The following is a 13,621-nucleotide window of genomic DNA, read 5'->3' on the forward strand; positions in this document are numbered from 1 at the left end:
AGGGGCCCCGGCCCCGGGCAGTCCTCCAGCTCGGGGCACCTAGGTGCTACTTGTCGGCGAGGACGTGCCCGTCCCCCATTGGGGTGGGTTGTGTTTTACCAGTCCTATGAGGAGGGGTGATGGAATCCACCCTCCTGAGATCAGAGGGAAACTGAGGCACAGTAAGTGCCACATGGTGCGGCAGGCAGTGCTGGCCTCGCTCCGTCCTGTGGCCCGGAACCCAGGCATGGTGAGAAAGGCGGTGCCCGGGCCCCGGAGCATGTGGGCTCCGGGGGGGGGCACAGAGCTCCTTTACCACTGCCCGTCCCAGCCCCATGCAGAGGACTGGCCTGCGGTCACCCAGCAGGAGCTGAAGGGACCCAAGGCCCCCGACAGACAGGGCCGTTCCGGCAGGGAGCTCTCTGCATTCTGGACCTTGGCCCCGGCTGTTCACAGGGAAGATGGGGATTCCGGAGGCAGCCCGGGGCCTCCCTCAGAGAGTAGCGGCTTTGAAATTAGACTAGACTCTGACCCAGCTTGTGTCTCCTACTTTGTGACCTTTACTCTTCTGTAAGCCTCACTGTCTCGGTCTGTGAAACGGGAATGACTGTCCCCTTCTCACCAGCTCCATGGGAAGGGGTGTGGAGCTGATGAGTGTCTGCTGCCCCTACAGTGTCTCGCCCTCATACAGTGAGCACCTGAGTTGTGGGGGGCCTGCAGATGCATAAACTGAGGTCTGAAGGAGCAATGCCCAGCTTGGGTCAGGGCTGGCCTGGGGACACCGAATACCACACACAAGTGGTGACAATGGCAAGAAGTAGTTTATTGGTGGAGGTGAGGGACCTGCACCCATGAGTGGCGGGTTCAGACCTGGCCAGTGACCTAGAAATCCATGTCCTCGACCAGGTCCTGCAGATAGGCCTTGTACTGCTCCGACGTGAGAGAGAGGGGGTGGCTGTTGGAAATGTGCAGGTCCACAGTGTTCTCCAGCGAGGAGGCACCCCCTACCCGCGCCATTTCCAGCAGAGCCCTGAGGCACGTGGGAACAACCTATAGGAGGTGGGGGGGAAACATGGTCAAGGAAGCACCCAGCAGTGTCTACTGTAGGGGGTGGGGCTGAGTGGACTACAACTCCCAGCAGGTCCCACCATAACCCAGGATGAATTCTTAGGCTCAGGACTAGTTTTCCCATCTTCACAACCATGGAGGCCAGAGGGGCTCCCAGAAGCTAGGGCTGAGCAGCTTGTGTCAGAAGGGCTCCTGGGAGCTGTAGTTCCTCACAGGCTGCCAGGACTTACAGTCCACCAACTCCCACATGCTGCGGGGGTAAGGCCATGGGTGGGACACCCAGAAGTCTCTGGGAATGAAGGGTGGTGGCAGCCCTGGCTGTCTGGTGTGGCTCAGTTGGTAGGAGCATCATCCCATACACTGAAAGGTTGCAGGTTCAATCCCCACACGTCAGGGCACGTGTGGGAGGCAACCAATTGATGTTTCTCTCTCTCTCTCCGGCCTCCCCCCCCCCCCCCCAAAAAAAAAAAAATCAATGAAAATATCCTCTGGTGAGGAAAAAAAAAATGGTGATGCAGAGTTGGAAATTTTAGTTTCTCCAGGGGTTTCTGGGAATTGTAGTTCCTGGGAGCAACCTCTTCTTTTGGAAGATCCACCCCCTCAGCTCCAGGATCCTAGGGCGCAGGCACCTTGACCATCACTAGCTTCTTGGTCCACGGCTGGTCCTGGGGCCATGGCTCCCCCATGCAGAACCAGAAGGTGTAGCGTGGTGAGCGTTTGCTTCCTTCGATGAAGGCAATCAGATCTGGCGGCCAAGAACCTAGTCAGGGATGGGAAGACCTCTACCTGCCCCTCCCCCTAAAACCTGGTAATTCCCACCGTCCTCACTAACTAAAGCCTGGCATACCTCCGCCATCAAAACCAGGGGCTGCTGATGGGCGTCAAGTCCCCACAATTCTGTTTCCCTCCCACCCATCGGCGTGGGGCCGGACGACCTGCTCCCACCTCCCCCAGAAGCCGAGCATTCAGGATGGGGAAACAGGCCAGGAGGGGAATCCTCTCCCAAAGATGTTGACAGTTACTGCTCTTTAACCCCCTAAGGCCACACGGTCCCTATGTAGCCATCAGCCACCAGGGCTATTTAAATGGTAACTAATTAAAATGCAAATACAGTTTAAACCTCACTTCCTCAGGTGCTCTCAGCGCATCTAAGTACTCAATAGCAACGTGGCTGGACACTGTACAGTATTGGACAGTGCAAACAAAGTGCTATTGGCTAGCAAAGCCCTATGGGATCTTTCTCTCCTGTGTCTGTCTGTCCACCATAATCCTCCTGTATATAATAAAGAGCTAATATGCAAATGGTCGTCACACCCTCCCGCCCTCGCTGCTCAGACACTCAACACTGGGGAGAGAGGAATGGGACCAGCCAGGCTGCGGTCCTGGAGAGGGACAACCCGCCCACCCCATGGTCCCGGGCGCCAGCGGCTGCACCTCCACCTGTGGCCCGAGAGAGGGACAAGCCGCCTGCCCCACGGTCCAGGGCGCCTGTGGCTGTGGCCCAGGCAAAGCGGCCCACCCACGGTCCCCTGTGGCTGTGGCCAGCCCAGGTGAAGCCAGCCCGGGTCCTGGGTGCCTATGGCCAGCCAGAGGGAGGGAAGCCCAGGTCCTGGGTGCGCGGGGCAAGGCAGAGGTGGTTAGGGGTGATCAGGCCAGCAGGGGAGCAGTTAGGGGCGATCAGGCTGGTAGGGGAGCAGTTAGGGGCGATCAGGCAGGCAGGCAGAGGGGTTAAAGGTGATCAGGCAGGCAGGCAAGTGAGCAATTAGGAGCCAGCGGTCCTGGATTGCAAGAGGCAGTTGGACACCCCCTGAGGGGTCCTGGATTGGAGAGGGACACCCCCCCCCCGCCCCACCCCTGTGCACGAATTTCATGCACCGGGCCTCTAGTTGGTAATAATGATGACAACTATGGCAGCTAGTTCCTGAGCACCTTCTGTGCAGGGGGCCCCATGCCTCCTCCCAGCTCTGGGCAGGCAGAGGGAGGGAGAGGGCCCTCAGACTTGCCAGGCTCAGAGCAGTCTAGGCTAAACGGCAAACAGAGCAGCAGGATCCCAAAAGGTCTGACCCCAGGTTCTTAACCACTGGGGCCCACTCTCCACAGCAGAGTAAGGCCGGCCCCACTCACCGGTCACAAATGGCCCCAGGTTGAACACGCTTCCTTCCGTCTCCTTGGGGACCTCGCCATCAGGCCCGCGGCCGCTGTCAGGGAGAAGCTCCTCACCCACAGCCCAGTACGTGTGGCAGGGACCCCGCCTCTGGGCGCAGAGCCACTGCCCTGCCCTCCACAGAGCGAGTCCCCCACCCAGGCAGCTCAGCACACGACCCACGTAGCCCTTCACGACCCTGTCTGCCAGGAACGCCCCAGGGTCTGGCAGTGTTATCGGCTGCCCAGGGAGCGTCCTGTCCCCTCCTTCTGGCCCCACCAGCCGCAGGCCCTTGGGGCAGAAGACGGTCTGTTGGAAGACTTGGCGGCCCCGGTAGAAGGCAGTCACCTCGAACTCCCAGTCTGAGCAGCAGCGGCAGCGGCAATGTGAAGGGAGAGATTGAGAGCGCATAAGGGCCCGTCACCCCAGACCCAGCCCCTCCCAGCCCACAGCTGGCACTCACCTTCCTCGGGCACCAACAGCTGCTTCAGTGGGTTTTCAGGGGGTCCTGAGTTTGGGTAGGGAGCAGGAATGTCTAAGTTGGGGCTCAGCAAGAGCTGAGGGGGGTATTCAGGGGCCACAGCCAGGCTCGAGGCCCCCTCATCTGGAATTGGGCCCAAGGCCATGTCATTCAGTAACTCCTCCAGAATGTCTTCCTAGAGAGAGAGAGAGAGATAAAACATTTTCTGAAGACGTCCCCTGGGTCAGGCCTGTGTTCAGCCACATGGGGACCCAGAGAGGAGGCAGTCCTGAGCTTTGCTCTCTAGGGGTTTCCAATCCAGGGGAGAGACCGCCCTGGGCACAGAGAGCACGATGCTCTGGTATATGCTGAGGGCTGTGAGGTCCGGGAGAGCAGCTAATTCAGCCCAAGGATCTGGCTCCACGCAGGCAGGACCTGGGCAGAGAAGTCTGGGGAGCATGTCCCAGGGGACTTTCCCTGGCACAGACATCAGCAAGATCAAGGGTAGGGAATTTCTAGTTCCCAGGAGGCTGGAAAGCGAGGAAAGCAATGAAGGTGTGTTAGGGCCTTGGATGCCTGGTGAAAACGGAGCTTTCTCCTGAGGGTGCTGGGAAGCCATGGAGGGCTGCGAGCAGGAGAGGGGTAGGGTCAGCTCTGGGTCAGGGGAGGGAGGAAGGGAGGCCAGGGAGGAGGCGGACAATGGTCCATGGGGAGAATGAGGCCTGGACAGCTCCACAGGACGCAGAGGTGATGGGACAGAGACCGAGGGGCAGGAGGGTTGGGCACATTCTCACCTGGGTGTCAGAGGTACTGACTCTGCCATCGGTGTCTGGAGAAGCCTCCGGCTCAGGAAAGTCCCCAACTGCTGGTGAGAGAGGTGGTGAGTGGAAAAGGGGTGCTGGGGGCTCCTAAAATCCCATTTCCCCATGAAAACTCCCGCTTCCAGCACACCTGAGTTCACAAACTCATAGATCTTGTGTGGGTCGTGGGGGTCCTTGCTCCGATCCTCAGCTAAACGCAACACTTCCTTCCTGTTCAGGGCAGACCTGAAATTCCTCTTCCAGGTTGGCAGGTCAGGCTTATCCTTCCCAGGAGTGTAGGCGCCGCTGGCCACCGCCCAGGCCTGGGGAACCAGTGGTACCAGGACAGAGGAGAGGATGATTCAGACCCCACCCCAGGGGTCATAACCCTGCCCCCTCTCATCCTAGCACCGACCTCTCCCGGGCACATTTCTAACTTGGCAAGATTCTATTCCCAAATTCTCAGATTCTCTGTGCCCTAAGTCCCTCTGCCTCCACCACCTTTCAAAAACCTTTGCTTTCTAAGCCAACCTTCCAGGTCCTACTAGGTGTCTAACTCTGCAATTCACCTGCCCCAGGGCACTCTCTGTAATAACCCCGCCCTCTCCCACTCTAACTCGGTTTACCCCCACTGGTGTCTTCTAATTTGGTGGTAAGTACCCTCAGCTTCAGCCCAGTCTGGTCTCATGTTCCAAGACCCGCCCCCAGAATTCTACACCCAAGACCCCATTCCCAGAGAGCCCTGGACTCCCAGGATGCATTTCCTTCATGGTCTAACCCGCTTTCCTAGTTCTATTCCTGGAACCTGGGCCCTCCAGCTATCCCACACCTATCAACCATCCTAAGCCCTCCACATCCCATTCTAACTCCACCCCTCAGAGTCCACCCCACCTGAGGGCGCCCGCACCTTCGGGTTTCCTGAGTCTCAGCGCCCACACACCTGGAAGATGCCAAAGTCCTCCTGCTGGGCATCCTGCCGCAAACCATGCTTCCAGGGGATGCGGAAGCGCCTGCGACTCTGGTCCAGCCAGGCCACGCCCTCCAGCTGCCCCTCGTCCAGCTGAGACACCAGCCAAGGCAGGATCCGAGGCTTCTGGGATCCCATGTCAGGCCTGCTAACAATGGGGCAGGTCATGGGCGTAGGCGGCCTCTCAGGCCCATCCGGGCCATCCTCTCACGGGCCACGGCGCAGGTCCCTCGCCTGTATTTTCTTGGGGAACAAACAGACCTCACCTCCTCACAAATCCTCCGGCGACACTCTCCAATTTAGCGAGGACTCCCTCCCAAATCCATTTTAGGGTCCCCTCGTTTCCCCATCTTCTGTGCAGACCCCCACTACCCCAACAATTCCCGCCAGCAGAGACCCTTCCCTATTCCACTGCAAATCCCGCCCTCCCTCCCCATCACCCAAAACGGGTACCCCCACTTCCAAGGTGGAGCCTAATAGCAGACGCTCCTTTTCTGTGGACTTCTACCTCCCGCACTTACCCCAGTGTAGACCCCCCCCCCATTCCCCCGTAGACCTCCATCCACAATCCCCCACAGAAAGCCTCCCTCGTCCAGGGCACGCTCCCCACTTTCTAGAGTGGACTGCCTCCCCGCTACTAAGTCTGTGATTATTTTTTTGCACCTGCCACTGCTTCACTTTCTCCAGGGTCCACAGCCCCCCTCCATATCATGTCAGACTCCTACTTTCTCCCGTTCCTCACTCCGGGCCACCACCAACTCCCCAGCTCTTCCGCGTTATCTAGTTAGAGGGATGGGGCGGGGCGCGCTGGGTGCTGGGGCCACCCCTGGCTTTGGGTCCGACAGCGCTTGAACTCGGAGCTGCACACACCGCCCCTCTCCCCTCCTTACCGTCAGCTGAGCTTTAGGGCGGTGGAGCTTTGTTTTCTGCAGATTTCTTGAAATAAAAACGACTTGCTCATCATTTGGGAAACAGACCCCAAAGAGGCGGCACCCGAGCCCGGGACATTCCTCCTCCCCGTGCCCCTTTTTGGCCTTCCGGCCACCGGCATGCTGGGAACGTCGCATGCAAATTAGGCGGGCACCGGCGCTCCGCCCCCTCTACGTTGGGCCGTCGCCAGTCCGGCCCAGTGCGCAGGCGCGGGAAAGTTGAACTAATAGAAGTTTAACAAGTTCAGTGAAGGAGGCGGCGGGGCCCGGGGTCCGGGCCCGGGGCCAGGTAAGTGGGGCGTTAGTGAGGGCTGCGGTGAGGAGGGAGGAGAAGAGGGCCGCGATTCAGAGGATGGAACCCCAGTCCTGTTTCGGCATCCAAAAGTCACGGGTCCCCAAGAGTCTAGCCTTAGACGGTGGAACTACACCTCCCAGCAGGCTGCGCGGCGATTAACTGCGGACCGAGTGGAATGTTTGCCACGAAGCCTGCTGGGATTGGTAGTTTTCAACCTCTAACGGTTTAAATAACTTGGCATACTCTCTCGGAGTCCAGAAGTCGAAGCCTCAAGCGCCCTTCTTGCTCGGGGGCCCAGAGGTCCAAGGCACAATCCCCTTTTCTCTCAGACTCAAGAGTTCCGGCTCCCAGCCCCCTCTTTGCTTAGATCCAAGAATCGGGGTCCCCAGCCTCCTCCTCTGCCAGGATCAAGGAATCTTCGTCTTCATTCCTCTTCTCCCTCTGGAGACTCAAGAGCCTGGACCTCCAGACCTCAGTTCCCCTAAAGGACCTAGGAGTTCAGACCCTCAGACCCTTCCTGCCTTGGGGACTCCCCAGTCCTGGCCCTCTCCTCATTCACAAACTAGGAATTTGGGGCCCAAGCCTTCACTTCTGCTGAACCCTGGAGTTTATCCCTCAGCCCCCTCTCTCACAGGTGCCCCCATGGCAGGCTCGGAAGAGCTGGGGCTCCGGGAGGACACGCTGAGGGTCCTAGCTGCCTTCCTTAAGCGGGGTGAGGCTGCCGGGTCCCCCATTCCAACCCCACCCAGGTAAGAGGATTTGCTCTCCTCCCTCAGGGGCCTCTGCATGTGGTGTGGGCCGTCTCTAACTCTTGCTCCTGGTCTCAGTCTATGTCCTTTATATCTGGCTCTATTCCTTGTCCCTGGGGTTGCAGGGAGAGGCTCTGAGTGGGAGGAAAAAGGGACTGCTTGCAAGAGGGCTCTGGAGTCACTCTCTGAGGTCCCTTCCCCAGGAGCCCTGCCCAGGAGGAGCCAACAGACTTCCTGAGCCGCCTTCGAAGATGCTTTCCTTGCTCTTTGGGTCGAGGAGCAGTTCCCCCTGAGTCCCCTCGGCCTTGCTCCCTGCCCCTTCGCCCCTGTTATGGTTCGCAGCCTGGTAAGAGGTTTCCCTAGATCACCCATGAACTTGCTCATGCAGTGCCAGGAGCTTTGATTCTAATACACACACACACATACATACTGATTTCAGAGAGGAAAGGAGAGGGAGAAAGAGAGAGAAACATCAATGATGAGAGAGAATCATTGATGGGCTGCCTCCTGCACGCCCCCCCCCCCCCCCCCCCCCCCCCCAGGGATCAAGCCTGCAACCCCTGGGAATCTAACTGTGACCTCCTGGTCCATAGATCGATGCTCAACCACTGAGCCAGGCTGGTTGGGCTGGGAGCTTTGATTCTTGAAACATTGACAGGATAAGGAATTAGTTCAAGATCACTCAGCTAAGGGTATATAGATAGCACTGTGGGGTCTCCAGCACCTACCCTCAGTTTTCAATCACAACTCCTTATCTGATTACATGACTTGGAAAATCCTTTTCTTCCCTTTTCCTGTGTTTATCTAGTAGCAAAGTAGGAATGGGGAGGAGGAGTCATTGGACTTGATCAAGAGTGACCAACAGCTTTCCTCTCACGTGAGCCTGGATAGACTAGTAACGGCTACAGGGCATGCTAGCTTGCAAAGAATTTCCAAGCTAGAGAGAGAGTTCTGTGATCAGCTGATGATGCCTGAAATGGACAAGGGACAGAGTGGTAATCGCTGGAGTGTCATGTGTTTGCCTTCCTTGGATGGGATAATCTTCAAGGTCCAGTTCAGCTCTAACACTCTAAATCCATTTTGGGGGACACCATAAAGTGGAAAGTACAAGGGTCTTTGGCCAAGTTTGCTCACTGAGCCACAATGTACCCCATTATGAAATGGAAATCACTGCTACCAGGCAGGGTGGTTGGGAGGAGAGAATGCATAACTTCCTGATCTCCTGGAGACCTGTCATTGTCTCTTTTCACCCCAGGCCCAGCCACTCCAGACTTCTATGCCCTCGTGGCCCAGCGGCTGGAACAGCTGGTCCAAGAGCAACTGAGATCCCCACCTAGCCCAGGTGAGGGCAGAGGGGCCCTGCAGAAAGATGAGGGTAGAAGGGTGGCCAGGTTTCTGCCCCCAACCGAATTCTCTTCTGCCCCCCTAGAGGTACAGGGTCCCCCACCCACTGAAAAGGAAGCCCTGCTGCGGAGGCTGGTGGCCTTGCTGGAGGAGGAGGCAGAAGCCATCAACCAGAAGGTGATGGGCTTTAGTCCATCCCTTAGCTAGGATAGGAATTGCTTCATGATTGGGCACTGGGGTCAGAAGCTGGATCTGCATTCTCATTGGCTGGCCGGTTGGGAGAGGGTAGGACAAGGCTTTAATGAATGACAGAGGTATGGCCAGGGCAGTACCTTAAATTCGAGGCTTGCATTGTTTGTTAGAGGGGCGTGGCCTAAAGGAAGGGGTGTGGCCATCAGAAACATGATCTAGGAAAGGGATTGGAACCAGTTGAGGAAGTAAGGGAATAAATACATGGTGGTGGGAGTGGGATGTGGTTTGAGAAGACATAAAACCTGAAATCCTGAGTGACTATATAGGGGCGTGGCTTAGAATGTGGGGGGAAATGGACTGCCGGAGGAGGTGTGGTATGTGTCCTGAAATATGATTGGCCTATTAATCGTAGGCTAGATTAGCAATCTAGGGTTTAGCCCTCTTTAGCTGTCCAGGTCTGGGCAGGGCCGTGGCTTAGCTTCTTGGGTTCTAGGGGCCACCTTCCTGTGAGTAGTTTGGTAGAAACCTGGTTTATGATTGGCTGATGTGATGGATTGGGGCGTGGCTTAGAGCTTTAGGATCCAGAAGTCCCTTACACCAGAAAGCCACCCCCAGGCCCCCAGCCTCCTATTGGCTGGCCACAAGGGCGGACCCTGCCTCTTCCCCTGTCCACCCCACAGCTGGCCTCGGACCCTGCCCTGCGCCGCAAGCTGGCCCGCCTCTCTGCTGGCTCCTTCGCCCGCCTAGTGGAGCTGTTCTCCAGCCGGGAGGGCAGCCCCTGCCCCAGCCGCGCACGCCCCTCCTTGGGGTGCCCCGGGCCCCCGCCGCCTTCCCCGGAGCCCCTGGCCCGCCTGGCCCTGGCCATGGAGCTGAGCCGGCGCGTGGCCTGGTTGGGGGGCACCCTGGCCGGACTCAGCGTCGAGCACGTGCACAGCTTCACGCCCTGGATCCAGGCCCAGGGGGGCTGGGTGAGCCGCCCAAGCCTCTGTGGGCCCCCCTTTACCTAACTGTCATTGGGGGGAGGGGGCTTCTTAGGTTTCCTTTCAGACATCCCGGTGTTCTCCCCGCCCCCCAGTCACCTGTCCTGTGTTCACTGAGCACCTGCTGTACCCCAGGCACCGGGGATCAGTGGGGCGTTGTGAGGATTACATGGGATCATCCTAAGTGCGTGGCACTCCATGGCACCTGCTTGTGTGATAACCTGGTGACTCTGCCTGGGCACCTCTGCCTGCCGAACCCCCTTGTCCACTCGCCCCCTGCCTCTCTCCCTCTGCTCTGCTCTGCTCTTACCCTCAGGGAGGCCTTTCCTGGACCCATTTAAAACCGCAGCCACCTCCACGCCTCCCGCTTACTCCCCCTCCCCGGTGGCTGCTTCACTTCCTTCCACAGCGCTCCGCACCGGCTAACACGGTAGGAACAGCTGGTTTTACTTACGGCCCCTGACACCTCCGCTTCAGAAGTCTCCCCTGCTCACTCCTCTCCATCCCATCCATCCGGGCTCAGAGCTGGAGCGGCCGCGTTACCTGGGCAACTGCCCCACCTCCCTGAGCACTGGCTTGTCCCAGCCCCTGGCGGCCACCTCAGGTGCTTTGTTGCTGTGGTGATGCGGTCAGAGAAGGATGCACGCCAGGCTCTCAGGATGTCAGGAGCCGGCCTGGCGTGTTTGAGGAGCAGAGAGGAGGGGCTGGAGGGGCTGAGCAAGGTGAGCCAGGTGGCAGGGCCAGAGTGGAGAGCAGGAGGGGCGGCCAGGTTGTTTGGGCTTGTAGTCATGGTGAGAACTTGGGGTTTGACTCTGAGTGAGCCCAGAATTCCTGGAGGGCTCCGAGCAGAGGACAAGAGGGTGCCTACGTGTTAACACCCGCCCTCTGGTGATGGCCTGGGGAACTGTATGGGGAGAGGGCAGAAGTAGGGAGCTTGGAGGGGGTGAACTGGTCCAGGGGGGCGATTCCCAGACCAATGTGGGAATAGTAGGGATTCTGGCTCTAATTTGGAGATAGAGATTACATATTTTGCTAATGGAGTGGATTTGGGGGCTGAGCGGCAGGCAGGAGTCAAGGACGCTGACCTAGGCAACTGCTGGGCTATTCCCCGCGATGGGGCCACCACGCACGGTGGAGGGGAAGGGGAGGTGTGGGGAGGAGTCAGAGATGGATGGAAGTGGTCCAGCTAAGCGAGAGATGCCCTCCGACCTCAAAGCAGGTGATGAGGGCACAGGGGATGCGCGTCTGGCGCCCAGCCCAGAAGCTTGCTGGTTTGTAAAGTCATTTTGTTTTAAGGAATGAACAGAAAGCGTGGCCAGGTGCTCGCCAAGGATTGCAGTCGGATGATCCCATTTAAGCCTCACAACAACCTTATGGGATTTGGTTCTTATCCGGGTCTTATGGAGGCTGGGCGGGCAAGTTCCTCACGCAGGGATCAGAACCAGCACCTGCACACAAAGCCAGGGCTCTGGATCTTTAAAACCCCAGCACCCTCCGCCTCTCCCTGGAGCCCTGTCTCTGCCCACCTCCAGCAGTGCCCCACCCAGCACGCGGGCTCTGTCTTCCTTTTCCTCACTAGGACTGTCCCCACCCACCCCTGGGTGTCTGATCCTCTCCAGGTCTCTGCCCCCCCCTGGGTCCCTCTCTGGTGTCTGTCCCCTCCCCATTCTGGTTCCTTGCCCCCCTGTCTCCGCTCTCACTGGGCTGGTGTGGATGCTGCTGTGAGTGGAGGGAGCCGCCACTCACAAGGCTCTGCCGCTTTTCCCTGCAGGAGGGCATCCTGGCCAGTTCCCCCGTGGACTTGAACTTGCCCCTGGACTAGACCTTCCTCCGCAGCTGTTACAGGATTGGACGTCAGGCGCCGGGCTCGGTGCGTGCTTCTCAAGCCTTCCTGTTGTGCTCAGGGCTGTGAGTGGTGGCTGCCCACCCTGCTTTTGCCAAAAAGAAATTGTTCAAATTTTCTTCCTATTAAAAACTTGTTCAAGTGTTTAATCACTTGTTCTTTCACTCGAGAACTCAAGTTCTAAGTAGGGGAGATTTGGTTCCGAGATCTCGTTGAGGTGAGAGCGATTCATTCATTCTAGAAAGGTTTAGATGGAGCACTTAAGAGTGCCTGCCAGCTGAGCGTACAGCTGATGGGATGTCTGTGGACACGACCCCAGCGGACTCCTTGTCCCCGCTGCCTGAGGCATTTATCCCAGCTGCCCCTGCGCGGTGCTCACGGAGCCTTCCAGCTCCTTCCAGCAGAAAGCTATGCTCTTCCTTCACGGGCACCGAACACCACCTTCCTCCCATTTTTCTCCTGTGCCATATATATATATATATATATATATATATATATATATATATAGTGCCTTTTTTGCTGGTTCCTCCTCATCTCCCTGGAGACTTGGGGTTTGTCACCTTTTTAGGGTGTCGCCTCTTTCACAGAATTATGTTTGTAAACATACAATGAGATGCACAGCCAGTGACAGTCGATCCTTGTTATTTGCACGTTCTATCTTAGCAAATTCGCCTGTGCACTAACATTTATGTGTAATCCCCAAATCAGTACTCACGGCTGTGGGCACGAGTGTGCGCAGAGCTGCAGACGACTGGACTCGCCCGCGGTGCACCTTCTCGGCTCAGACTGGACACGCGGCACTCGGCCACCCGGTTTCAGCTCTTAGACTGTCCACATGTGCGCCCACCATCTGTTTAGTGGCCCGTGGTTTTTTGTTTTTTTTTTTTGCATTTTGGTGCTTTCTTGTGGTGATTTTGCTGTTTAAAAGGAACCCTCCCACCCCAGCCAGTTTGGCTCAGTGGAAAGAACATCGGCCTGCGGACTGAAGGGTCCCAGGTTCAGTTCTGGTCAAGGGCATATGCCTGGGTTACAGGCTCAATCCCCAGCGTGGGGCAGGCGGGAGGCAGCCGATCAATGATTCTCTCTCATCCTTGATGTTTCTATCTCTCTTTCCTTTTCCCTTCCTCTCTGAAATAAAAAAAATATATATTACATATAAATAAAAGGGACCCTCCCTCCCCTGCCCAGAGCACAGCCCCTCAGAGCAGGAGGGAGAGCGTGCTTAGGCTAGAGACTGCGTTCAGGCGTGAGCTCCTGTGCTCCTGGCTGGGAGGCCAATGTGAGTGAATTACCATTTGTGTTAAGTAAGTAAGTTGTCTAAACAGAAAGCACACAGCCCTAGCCAGTTTGGCTCAGTAGACAGTGTGTCAGCCTGTGGACCAAAAGGGTCCTGGATTCAATTCTGGTCAAGGGCACATGCCCGGGTTGCGGGCTCGATTCCCAGTAGGGGGCGTGCAGGAGGCAGCTGGTCAATGATTCTCTCTCATCATGGCTGTCTCTATCTCTCCTCTCCCTTCCTCTCTGAAATCAGTAAGAATATATTTTTAAAAATAAAAAACAATAAAGGACTCCCATCTGATTAAGTCAAGTCCACCCTGGAAGATGTCCCTTTTGATTAATTTCAAGTTAACTGGTTTAGCGCCTTAGTGACATCTGCAAAATCCATCCACCTTTGGCATGTAAGATGATCTAATCAAGCGTGGCATTCATCTCCTTTGTCCTATAACCCAACCTAGTCCCCAGTATATCACTCCGGGGGGCAGAGATCTTGGGGGCCCCCTTGGAATTCTGCCATCACAGCATATCGGCAACGACTGTCATGTGACATGCACGCCTCCGTGGTTTATGTTGGGGACCAGGCCACAGGAGCTA

At 57.2% G+C, this 13,621-nt stretch overlaps 2 protein-coding genes across 8 annotated transcripts; one reads left to right on the forward strand and one right to left on the reverse strand.

The window, feature by feature from the left end:
* Positions 1–781: 781 nt before the first annotated feature.
* IRF3 (interferon regulatory factor 3) lies at positions 782–6,443 on the reverse strand. 5 transcript variants are annotated; one of them, XM_008154348.3, is made up of 8 exons: positions 6,308–6,443; positions 5,391–5,562; positions 4,602–4,773; positions 4,445–4,515; positions 3,654–3,846; positions 3,172–3,552; positions 1,677–1,792; positions 782–1,029 (listed from the first exon to the last, which is right to left on the reverse strand). In XM_008154348.3, exons 2-8 carry the CDS (start codon positions 5,553–5,555, stop codon positions 862–864), a joined length of 1,266 nt encoding a protein of 421 aa, XP_008152570.2. In that variant the 5' UTR covers positions 5,556–5,562; positions 6,308–6,443; the 3' UTR covers positions 782–861. The 5 variants fall into 5 exon arrangements, with proteins under 5 accessions (XP_008152570.2, XP_027985338.2, XP_054566503.1 ...); XM_028129537.2 differs by lacking the exon at positions 6,308–6,443 and adding an exon at positions 6,081–6,213; XM_054710528.1 differs by lacking the exon at positions 6,308–6,443 and adding an exon at positions 6,081–6,213 and having other exon boundaries at positions 5,391–5,565.
* Positions 6,444–6,515: 72 nt separating this feature from the next.
* Positions 6,516–11,898, forward strand: BCL2L12 (BCL2 like 12). Of its 3 annotated transcripts, none has more exons than XM_028129540.2 (7): positions 6,516–6,635; positions 7,261–7,390; positions 7,594–7,736; positions 8,646–8,732; positions 8,820–8,911; positions 9,607–9,894; positions 11,678–11,898. In XM_028129540.2, the coding sequence occupies exons 2-7, from the start codon at positions 7,284–7,286 to the stop codon at positions 11,726–11,728; spliced, it is 768 nt and encodes a 255-aa protein (XP_027985341.1). In that variant the 5' UTR covers positions 6,516–6,635; positions 7,261–7,283; the 3' UTR covers positions 11,729–11,898. The 3 variants fall into 3 exon arrangements, with proteins under 3 accessions (XP_027985341.1, XP_008152729.1, XP_054566507.1); XM_008154507.3 differs by having other exon boundaries at positions 7,276–7,390; XM_054710532.1 differs by lacking the exon at positions 9,607–9,894 and having other exon boundaries at positions 7,276–7,390.
* Positions 11,899–13,621: the final 1,723 nt, after the last annotated feature.

The sequence above is a fragment of the Eptesicus fuscus genome, chromosome 21 (assembly GCF_027574615.1).
Source record: "Eptesicus fuscus isolate TK198812 chromosome 21, DD_ASM_mEF_20220401, whole genome shotgun sequence".
Lineage (NCBI taxonomy): Eukaryota > Metazoa > Chordata > Mammalia > Chiroptera > Vespertilionidae > Eptesicus > Eptesicus fuscus.

Coding starts and splice junctions, on each gene's coding strand:
- IRF3 (XM_008154348.3), bottom strand. CDS start 5,555: ATGGGATCCCAGAAGCCTCGGATCCTGCCTTGGCTGGTGTCTCAGCTG. Junction 4,774..5,390: donor AGGACTTTGGCATCTTCCAG/GTGTGTGGGCGC, acceptor CTGGTTCCCCAG/GCCTGGGCGGTGGCCAGCGG. Junction 4,516..4,601: donor CTATGAGTTTGTGAACTCAG/GTGTGCTGGAAG, acceptor CTCTCTCACCAG/CAGTTGGGGACTTTCCTGAG.
- BCL2L12 (XM_028129540.2), top strand. CDS start 7,284: ATGGCAGGCTCGGAAGAGCTGGGGCTCCGGGAGGACACGCTGAGGGTC. Junction 7,391..7,593: donor CCCATTCCAACCCCACCCAG/GTAAGAGGATTT, acceptor TCCCTTCCCCAG/GAGCCCTGCCCAGGAGGAGC. Junction 8,733..8,819: donor GAGATCCCCACCTAGCCCAG/GTGAGGGCAGAG, acceptor CTGCCCCCCTAG/AGGTACAGGGTCCCCCACCC.